This window comes from Oncorhynchus tshawytscha, unplaced genomic scaffold (genome assembly GCF_018296145.1).
Source record: "Oncorhynchus tshawytscha isolate Ot180627B unplaced genomic scaffold, Otsh_v2.0 Un_scaffold_8217_pilon_pilon, whole genome shotgun sequence".
NCBI lineage: Eukaryota > Metazoa > Chordata > Actinopteri > Salmoniformes > Salmonidae > Oncorhynchus > Oncorhynchus tshawytscha.
The window spans coordinates 52,005-63,162 of NW_024609570.1; the positions used below are offsets into that span (position 1 = coordinate 52,005).

General features: G+C 43.0%; 1 protein-coding gene across 2 annotated transcripts; it reads left to right on the plus strand.

Annotated features, from left to right (window-relative positions):
• Positions 1-1,492: 1,492 nt before the first annotated feature.
• Positions 1,493-7,236, plus strand: LOC121845170 (vascular cell adhesion protein 1-like). 2 transcript variants are annotated; one of them, XM_042315949.1, is made up of 7 exons: positions 1,523-1,655; positions 2,012-2,232; positions 2,519-2,687; positions 2,898-2,977; positions 3,079-3,426; positions 4,026-4,283; positions 6,909-7,236. In XM_042315949.1, exons 3-7 carry the CDS (start codon positions 2,611-2,613, stop codon positions 6,977-6,979), a joined length of 834 nt encoding a protein of 277 aa, XP_042171883.1. In that variant the 5' UTR covers positions 1,523-1,655; positions 2,012-2,232; positions 2,519-2,610; the 3' UTR covers positions 6,980-7,236. The 2 variants fall into 2 exon arrangements, with proteins under 2 accessions (XP_042171882.1, XP_042171883.1); XM_042315948.1 differs by lacking the exon at positions 2,012-2,232 and having other exon boundaries at positions 1,493-1,655.
• Positions 7,237-11,158: the final 3,922 nt, after the last annotated feature.

Consider the following 11,158-nt stretch of genomic DNA (forward strand, 5'->3'; position numbering starts at 1 on the left):
ACATCTTTGACTCAACCCACTCAGGTGATGCACCCCTCCCAGGGACGGTATGAGAGAGCCCCAGTAAGCCAGTGACTCAGCCCCTGTACTAGGGTTAGAGGCAGAGAATCCCAATGGAAAGAAGAGAACCGGCCAGGCGGAGACAGCAAGGGCGGTTCGTTGCTCCAGAGCCTTTCCGTTCACCTTCCCACTCCTGGGCCAGACTACACTCAATCATATGACCCACTGAAGAGATGTGTCTTCAGTAAAGACTTAAAGGTTGAGACCGAGTTTGCGTCTCTGACATGGGTAGGCAGACCGTTCCGTAAAAATGGAGCTCTATAGGAGAAAGCCCTGCCTCCAGCTGTTTGTTTAGAAATTCTAGGGACAATTAGGAGGCCTGCGTCTCTTGTGACCGTAGCGTACGTGTAGGTATGTACGGCAGGACCAAATCAGATAGGTAGGAGCAAGCCCATGTAATGCTTTGTAGGTTAGCAGTAAAACCTTGAAATCAGCCCTTGCTTTGACAGGAAGCCAGTGTAGGGAGGCTAGCACTGGAGTAATATGATCAATTTTTTGGTGTTCTAGTCAGGATTCTAGCAGCCGTATTTAGCACTAACTGAAGTTTATTTAGTGCTTTATCCGGGTAGCCGGAAAGTAGAGCATTGCAGTAGTCTAACCTAGAAGTGACAAAAGCATGGATTCATTTTTCTGCATCATTTTTGGACAGAAAGTTTCTGATTTTTGCAATGTTACGTAGATGGAAAAAAGCTGTCCTTGAAATGGTCTTGATATGTTCTTCAAAAGAGAGATCAGGGTCCAGAGTAACGCCGAGGTCCTTCACAGTTTTATTTGAGACGACTGTACAACCATTAAGATTAATTGTCAGATTCAACAGAAGATCTCTTTGTTTCTTGGGACCTAGAACAAGCATCTCTGTTTTGTCTGAGTTTAAAAGTAGAAAGTTTGCAGCCATCCACTTTCTTATGTCTGAAACACAGGCTTCTAGCGAGGGCAATTTTGGGGCTTCACCATGTTTCATTGAAATGTACAGCTGTGTGTCATCCGCATAGCAGTGAAAGTTAACATTATGTTTTCGAATGACATCCCCAAGAGGTAAAATATATAGTGAAAACAATAGTGGTCCTAAAACGGAACCTTGAGGAACGCCAACATTTACAGTTGATTTGTCAGAGGACAATCCATTCACAGAGACAAACTGATATCTTTCCGACAGATAAGATCTAGATAAGATCTCATCTCCCTCTCTCTCCCCCATCTCCCTCTCCATTTCTCTCTCCATCTTTCACTCACCTCTCTGTAGCCTGCACTGTCACACAGAAATATGTTTCTGGTCTCGGGGAGGAACAGAACAATGTTTTTCTTGAGCTTTTTGGGAAATTCCAAACCAATGACACCGACAGGAACCTACTACACCCCCATCCTCTCCCCCTCACTGCCCTTAGAGAAGCAGGAGAGAGAGACAGAGAGAGAGAGAGAGAGAGAGAGAGAGAGAGAGAGAGAGGAGGACGGATCGTTGGGGAGTTTCCAGTCAAAATGATTCAGCTCGCCTAACAGAATACAGTGTCCTTCACTGAGGGACGCTCAGGGATTATTACGGGGAATGGAGATTGTAATACTAGTTTCATTATTGTCTCTGTATTGTGACTTCACCGGTAAGTTAGACGTCTGTTCTAGTGCAATGTTGTGATACAGGTACTTGGTAAATTAGATTTCTGGTCTAGAACAATGTTGTGATACAGGTGCTTGGTAAATTACATTCTACTGAGATTACATCGGGAATTGTTCTAAAATAGTCGTACCATTGATCATTTAACTATTTGATTTTAGGATTCCTGTTAGTATCCCCCAAAAAATATTTACAAGGGAATATATATTTAGCTTTTGACACATGGGGGACACACACACACACACACACACACACACACACACACACACCGCAATGTATTTATAGTTTACCTGAGAGTTTCCCGTTTCCATAGTGATGTCATAGTAGTTTGTTTACCAAAAGGTTCGGACGCCACAGACGGAAGTTGGCACATCGGCGGTACCGACTTCAGACGAGTCCCGTGGGGTTTGTGATGGTTGTAGAGCAGAACGGGGAACACATTCATATTCGTGAGAGTCTCATCGTTCCACTGTAGCCACTTTCCACAGCAGATGCAGAATGACGACAAAAGGCGGATGCAGTAGACTGAGACGCAGCCAACACAAAAAACAGCTTCAACAGACGTATTTTGATGGGGATTTTATTACTATATCAATTAGATTGACGCAATCGACTCTGAATAAGCTTAGGTGTTTTTCTGTTTCGTTTTTCTATTTTAGTACTTTATTTATTTAATATGAAGTATTTTGAAATTGATAAATTGGACAGTCTGGGTTATGGAGTGTAACATGTAGTTGATTAACATACAGATAGATAAACATTAGACAATAATATCGTCCTGTTTGGTTTGAACAATAAAATGAACAATGACAGAACAATAACGTTTTCACTTGGTCCTTGGTCTTCCAGATGCTGAGTGCCTGGTGATCAGTCCTGCCAGGCTGGTGGTGAAGTATGGAGACCCAGCCTCCTCTAACTGCAGCTCAGATACCCCTGTAGAGATGGGCTGGGAAGCCACCCAGGGAGGGGTTGGTCTAACAGACAACAAGGTGAAGATCCTAAACTGGAAGGTGGACAGGTGAGAGAGGCAGACTTGTTACACAGCTGAGACTTTTTTTAAAAAAAACACCTTTATAGTTTGACTTTACTGTTATTTAGCTTCGATGGTCTTTAATGATTGGTTTTACTATTATTTTATACATTTATTCATCGCTTGTATTGCCTTCTGTTTTTTTATTTTCATTGATTTATTTTAAATACACTTTAAATATTTCATTTGATTTGACAGTGTGACTGACTGGAAGATCAAACCTACATGCTTCACAGACGGAGGCCAGTGTCAGAAAGAGTTAAACATCACAGTTTATAGTGAGTGACATCTCTCTCTCTTATCTTCTCTGGTGTTTCTGAATGTAACTCTTAGTATGGCTCTGCACTGTTAATCACTGTGTGTTTCCATTCCTCCACAGAGCTTCCAGACAGTGTCTCCATCAGCTACAGGAAGTACCCTGATCCGATGGTTGAGGGGCATCAGTACCTGCTACAGTGTCTTGTCCAGAACATCGCTCCTATTGGGAGACTCAGGGTGACCTTCTACAAAGTCTCTACCACAGGTGAACAGACAGAATTAGACACACAACAGAAATCCAAGGACAACATCAACACACCAGAGAATGGGACCTACACCCTGGACTTCACCCCTGGTAGAGATGATGACGGGGCCCAGTTGTTGTGTTCAGCCATGTTGGATCTGGGACCAGAGGGACCCCAACCTCCTCCTGTAATGGACTCAAACCGCCTCAACACCAACGTGCACTGTGAGTCCTTCTGGTTCTCTGTCTACACACATTTAGTACAACTGTTAGTTAATTAGATACCAGACGAGTCATGACGTTGACGCATGTTGTTTTCACTTCATTTTCTCTCATTAATCAACTTGTTTCTCTCTCTCTCTCACACACACACTCACTCACTCACTCACTCACTCACTCACTCACTCACTCACTCACTCACTCACTCACACTCACTCACTCACTCACTCACTCACTCACTCACTCACTCACTCACTCACTCACTCACTCACTCACTCACTCACTCACTCACTCACTCACTCACTCACTCACTCACTCACTCACTCACTCACTCACTCACTCACTCACTCACTCACTCTCTCTCTCACTCACTCACTCACTCACTCTCTCACACACACACACACACTCACTCACTCACACTCACTCTCTCTCTCACACACACACACACACTCACTCACTCACTCACTCTCTCTCACACACACACACACACACTCACTCACTCACTCACTCACACACTCACTCACTCACTCACTCACTCACTCACTCTCACTCACTCACTCACTCTCTCACACACACACACTCACTCACTCACTGTCCCCCCTCAGACAAGCCTCAGATCACTAGTCCTGGATGTTTCTCCATGAGCATCACGGAGGGTGACACCCTATCACTTAACTGTAGTGCAAATGGTAACCCTGCCCCCTCCTACGATTGGTTGCTCTCCCATGCTGACCCCAACACCATGGAAGAGAGATCCGTAGTGACCATCACCAACATGGCCAAGTCTCACTCCGGAAATTACACCTGCATCGCCATCAACCCCCTGGGGAAAAGCACCTGTACTGTTAACGTGGAAGTCACAGGTGAGATGGATGGATGATTGGTAGGTTTGTTGAAAGATTGGTTGGTTGTTTGGTAGGTTGGATGGTTGGTAAGTTGGAAGATTGTTTGATTGATTGATTGGTTGTTAGGTTAGTTGGTTGATAGTTTGGTTGGTTGGCAGGTTGATAGATTCGGTCGTCCATCGGTCTTGGTCTGTCGAGAAGGTCCTGTTATGGAAAAACATATATATTAAAAATGAAACAATAGAATTCACACATGGTATAATGAAAAACCTCTGTGACCGCGCTCTCCTTGTAATGACAAGCGCTCCTATTACCTCTGTGACCGCGCTCTCCTTGTAATGAAAGCGTTCCTATTACCTCTGTGACCGCGCTCTCCTTGTAATGAAAAGCGTTCCTATTACCTCTGTGACCGCGCTCTCCTTGTAATGAAAAGCGTTCCTATTACCTCTGTGACCGCGCTCTCCTTGTAATGAAAAGCGTTCCTATTACCTCTGTGACCGCGCTCTCCTTGTAATGACAAGCTCCTCTTTGGAACTGAAGAGGAGCATCACCACATAGAAACACTAACTCCGAAGAGAAGCCCAATGGCTCCAATGTGACATGACCTTTCACATAATCATTGGTATTTTACTCAATACAAGCACTGTGATGTTGACATTCCAGGTGTGTTTATATTATTTTAAACCTGACACAGACCCCCCCCCCCAGAGCTACCCTCCTGTAGGTTTTAAATCCAACCCTGTTCCTGCAGAGCTACCCTCCTGTAGGTTTTATCTCCAACCCTGTTCCTGGAGAGATACCCTCCTGTTGGTTTTATCTCCAACCCTGTTCCTGGAGAGATACCCTCCTGTAGGTTTAAACTCCAACCCTGTTCCTGGAGAGATGCCCTCCTGTAGGTTTAAACTCCAACCCTGTTCCTGATTAACACTGATGTAGTCTCTGATAGGGCAGCACTAATACTGATATAGTCTCTGATAGGGCAGCAGTAACACTGATGTAGTCTCTGATAGGGCAGCACTAACACTGATGTAGTTAGTCTCTGATAGGGCAGCACTAACACTGATGTAGTTAGTCTCTGATAGGGCAGCACTAACACTGATGTAGTCTCTGATAGGGCAGTATTAACACTGATGTAGCCTCTGATAGGGCAGCAGTAACACTGATATAGTCTCTGATAGGGCAGCACTAACACTGATGTAGTCTCTGATAGGGCAGCACTAACACTGATGTAGTTAGTCTCTGATAGGGCAGCACTAACACTGATGTAGTCTCTGATAGGGCAGCAGTAACACTGATGTAGTCTCTGATAGGGCAGCAGTAACACTGATGTAGTCTCTGATAGGGCAGCAGTAACACTGATGTAGTCTCTGATAGGGCAGCAGTAACACTGATGTAGTCTCTGATAGGGCAGCAGTAACACTGATGTAGCCTCTGATAGGGCAGCAGTAACACTGATGTAGCCTCTGATAGGGCAGTATTAACACTGATGTAGTCTCTGATAGGGCAGCAGTAACACTGATGTAGTCTCTGATAGGGCAGCATTAACACTGATGTGTTAGTCTCTGATAGGGCAGCAGTAACACTGATGTAGTCTCTGATAGGGCAGCACTAACACTGATGTAGTCTCTGATAGGGCAGCACTAACACTGATGTAGTCTCTGATAGGGCAGCACTAACACTGATGTAGTTAGTCTCTGATAGGGCAGCACTAACACTGATGTAGTCTCTGATAGGGCAGCACTAACACTGATGTAGTCTCTGATAGGACAGCACTAACACTGATGTAGTCTCTGATAGGGCAGCACTAACACTGATGTAGCCTCTGATAGGGCAGCACTAACACTGATGTAGTCTCTGATAGGGCAGCACTAACACTGATGTAGCCTCTGATAGGGCAGCACTAACACTGATGTAGCCTCTGATAGAGCAGCACTAACACTGATGTAGTCTCTGATAGGGCAGCACTAACACTGATGTAGTTAGTCTCTGATAGGGCAGCACTAACACTGATGTGGTCTCTGATAGGGCAGCAGTAACACTGATGTAGTCTCTGATAGGGCAGTATTAACACTGATGTAGTCTCTGACAGGGCAGCAGTAACACTGACGTAGTCTCTGACAGGGCAGCACTAACACTGATGTAGTCTCTGATAGGGCAGCAGTAACACTGATGTAGTCTCTGATAGGGCAGCAGATAACTCCTTCGGGTAGATAACGTCGGTAGTCCAGTTGTGAAGGCCCGGGCTCCGCGTTGGCAGTAAAACGGGTCCGGATAGGTGATTGTAGCCCAGGAGTGATTGATGGAACTCTTCAGCTGGCTAGCTCTGGAATAATTGATAATAATTAATACTTTAAACTTTGGGGTGGTAGTCTTGGTAACGGTATGCAAAAAAAATATGCAAAACCACTTCAATGTAAGTCTGAGCATCCTTGTATATGGAGGATGGGAATTGTATCAGGATTGAAATCCACATATGAATGTAGTTTAAATCAAAACTCAAAAGATAAACTCATGTCGTTTTTTGAGCTGTTTACATATTTGGGAAACATTTCAGATATATATCAGACATGCCAAATTATTGTCAAATGATCAGAATTGTGTTGCCTGTGTAAACGCAGCCTAAACGTCTGTTTCCCTCCTCAGGAGCTTCCGGTCAGACCGCTGGAAGTGCCTTGGTGGCTGTGCTGCTCCTCCAACTCATTCATTGGCTTTAAGACCACTTCCTGAACCCACTGATTGGCTGAATACATGTGCTTTTATTTTTTTCTTCTTCAAAATCCCCCCCACTGTGATTGGTGGCTGTCTGTCCACTTTCTGCTAACTATTGATGATTTTTTTTTTATTGATTGATTGATTGATTGATAACCATGACAACAATACTTTGATAATATTACCTTGTAACTTTATGATTTTGCCCTAAAATCAACAGTTTGGATCCACCTACACATTAAAGGGTTTGTCTTTATTTGTACTATTTTCTACATTGTAGAATAACAGTGAAGACATGAACTATTATGCTGTGCCAATAGTAGGACACACCTACTATTCCATGGTTTCCATGGTTTCCATATGTATATATATATATACACATCATGGATTTAATTCATTTTACAATGTTATTGCCTGCGTTTTCTTTCACTATCTCTGACCATTTGTGATCTTAGTCAGCTATGACACAGAATACTTCATTTCACATTTCCTTATTAAGTTATGGTGTCAGATAACATACAATGTAACTAGACTTTTGTTAATAATATACGAATGACCTTGTTCCAGGTGGGGATGTTGTTCTGCACTAGTGTGTCAATAGCAGGGCATCTTTGACTCTAGATTACACCAACTAAACATTGTTTGGTGGGGATGTTGTTCTGCACGAGTGTGTCAATAGCAGGGCATCTTTGACTCTAGATTACACCAACTAAACATTGTTTGGTGGGGATGTTGTTCTGCACGAGTGTGTCAATAGCAGGGCATCTTTGACTCTAGATTACACCTACTAAACATTGTTTGGTGGGGATGTTGTTCTGCACGAGTGTGTCAATAGCAGGGCATCTTTGACTCTAGATTACACCAACTAAACATATTACATTGTTTGGTGGGGATGTTGTTCTGCACTAGTGTGTCAATAGCAGGGCATCTTTGACTCTAGATTACACCTACTAAACATATTACATTGTTTGGTGGGGATGTTGTTCTGCACTAGTGTGTCAATAGCAGGGCATCTTTGACTCTAGATTACACCTACTAAACATATTACATTGTTTGGTGGGGATGTTGTTCTGCACTAGTGTGTCAATAGCAGGGCATCTTTGACTCTAGATTACACCAACTAAACATATTACATTGTTTGGTGGGGATGTTGTTCTGCACTAGTGTGTCAATAGCAGGACATCTTTGACTCTAGATTACACCAACTAAACATATTACATTGTTTGGTGGGGATGTTGTTCTGCACTAGTGTGTCAATAGCAGGGCATCTTTGACTCTAGATTACACCAACTAAACATATTACATTGTTTGGTGGGGATGTTGTTCTGCACTAGTGTGTCAATAGCAGGACATCTTTGACTCTAGATTACACCTACTAAACATTGTTTGGTGGGGATGTTGTTCTGCACTAGTGTGTCAATAGCAGGACATCTTTGACTCTAGATTACACCTACTAAACATTGTTTGGTGGGGATGTTGTTCTGCACTAGTGTGTCAATAGCAGGGCATCTTTGACTCTAGATTACACACTAACTAAACATTGTTTGAGTGGGGATGTTATTCTGCACTAGAATGTTCAATTGTAGGGAGTTCTTTCATTTCAGATTCTAATTTGTAAAACGTTTACGACTGTATTAAATGATAACTTGTAAACTAACTGTATTAAATGATAACTTGTAAACGTTTCGACTGTAAATGATAACTTGTAAACGTTTACATTGTTTGATAATTATTCTAATGTAAACGTTTGACTGTATTAAATGATAACTTGTAAACGTTTCGACTGTATTAAATGATAACTTGTAAACGTTTCGACTGTATTAAATGATAACTTTGTAAACGTTTCGGCTGTATTAAATGATAACTTGTAAACGTTTCGACTGTCTTAAATGATAACTTTGTAAACGTTTCGACTGTATTAAATGATAACTTGTAAACGTTTCGACTGTATTAAATGATAACTTGTAAACGTTTCGACTGTATTAAATGATAACTTGTAAACGATTCGACTGTATTAAATGATAACTTGTAAACGTTTCGACTGTATTAAATGATAACTTGTAAACGTTTCGACTGTATTAAATGATAACTTTGTCGATTCCGTGAAACATTTTACACGACGTTGTGATGAACGTGCCGACGCTTTAAGAGTTCTTATCGATTCAACGGTAAAACAACGTGTTCCATTGATCCCATTGCAGCCATTACTGGGGCCATGTGCACATGAACACACACTCTGCTGTGTAACACACACACTCTGCTGTGTAACACACACTCTGCTGTAACACACACACTGCTGTAACACACACTCTGCTGTGTAACACACACACTGCTGTGTAACACACACACTCTGCTGTAACACACACACTGCTGTGTAACACACACACTCTGCTGTAACACACACTCTGCTGTAACACACACTCTGCTGTAACACACACTGCTGTGTAACACACACTCTGCTGTAACACACTCTGCTGTGTAACACACACTCTGCTGTAACACACACTCTGCTGTAACACACACTCTGCTGTAACACACACTCTGCTGTAACACACACTCTGCTGTGTAACACACACTCTGCTGTAACACACACTCTGCTGTAACACACACTCTGCTGTAACACACACACTGCTGTGTAACACACACTCTGCTGTAACACACACTCTGCTGTGTAACACACACACTCTGCTGTGTAACACACACACTCTGCTGTAACACACACTCTGCTGTAACACACACTCTGCTGTAGGGGTTTACCAGACATCACTGTAACACACACTCTGCTGTAACACACACACTGCTGTAGGGACTTACAAGACGTCAATGTAACACACACTCTGCTGTAACACACACTCTGCTGTAGGGGTTTACCAGACATCACTGTAACACACACTCTGCTGTAGGGGCTTACCAGACATCACTGTAACACACACTCTGCTGTAAACACACACTGCTGTAGGGGCTTACAAGACGTCAATGTAACAGTAGAACAAATATCACAATATCAGAATATAACTTCAATCAATGTAGACTACAGCAGAACACACACATGAGGATTTATCGGCCTCCTTCTGTTATAATATGAAGCATGTTCACGTTAACTTCACAGTACACAACTGTGTTCCTGTCTTAGTTTTCTAAACCTTCCCACAATGCCTTTCCACATGTCAAGTCCATTTAACTCCTGACAGTCAATTTGTTGCTCAAAGCCATGAGAGGGGCTGTGGTTGTGACGTTTAGTCTCTTGTAAGGCTGTTCAAAAGACTGAGTAAAACAATTTCCTTTTCATTTTGAGTGTTTTAACTATAAGCTGCACGTACTCTTTGGCCTTGTCTATAAGGCTCGCTGCCACTAAATGCACCTTGGTTCAAAACCCCTTTTTCCCCCTGAGGGCTCTTTGTGGACATTAGCTGTACTGGACATTCCACCCATTCTTCTGTTAGTTTAATCCCTCCAGTCTTTCCTAGACCCCAAACTCCCTAACGTTTTAGCATGTTGTACAGTCCAGCTCTGAATTTTCTATGACAAAGCTAGGGGTTATACATTTAAAATCAAATGTATTTATATAGCCCTTCGTACATCAGCTGATATCTCAAAGTGCTGTACAGAAACCCAGCCTAAAACCCCAAACAGTAAGCAATGCAGGTGTAGAAGCATGGTGGCTAGGAAAAACTCCCTAGAAAAGCCAAAACCTAGGAAGAAACCTAGAGAGGAACCAGGCTATGTGGGGGTGGCCAGTCCTCTTCTGGCTGTGCCGGGTGGAGATTATAACAGAACATGGCCAAGATGTTCAAATGTTCATAAATGACCAGCATGGTCAGATAATAATAATAATAATAATAATCACAGTGGTTGTAGAGGGTGCAGTAAGTCAGCACCTCAGGGATAAATGTCAGTTGGTTTTCATAGCCGATCATCAAGAGTATCTCTACCACTCCTGCTGTCTCTAGAGAGTTGAAAACAGCAGGTCTGGGACATGTAGCACGTCCGGTGAACAGGTCAGAATTCCATAGCCGCAGGCAGAACAGTTGAAATTGGAGCAGCAGCACGGCCAGGTGGACTGGGGACAGCAAGGAGTCATCATGCCAGGTAGTCCTGAGGCATGGTCCTAGGGCTCAGGTCCTTCGAGAGAGAGAAAGAAAGAATCAGAGAGAGCATACTTAAATTCACACAGGACACCGAAG

What these genes read in the sequence shown, in the direction of transcription:
- LOC121845170 (XM_042315948.1), top strand. Translation starts at nt 1,604, where the DNA reads ATGGAGATTGTAATACTAGTTTCATTATTGTCTCTGTATTGTGACTTC. An exon ending in TCTGTATTGTGACTTCACCG is followed by an intron (nt 1,656 to 2,518) that starts GTAAGTTAGACG and finishes TTGGTCTTCCAG; the next exon opens with ATGCTGAGTGCCTGGTGATC. An exon ending in CCTCAACACCAACGTGCACT is followed by an intron (nt 3,427 to 4,025) that starts GTGAGTCCTTCT and finishes GTCCCCCCTCAG; the next exon opens with ACAAGCCTCAGATCACTAGT.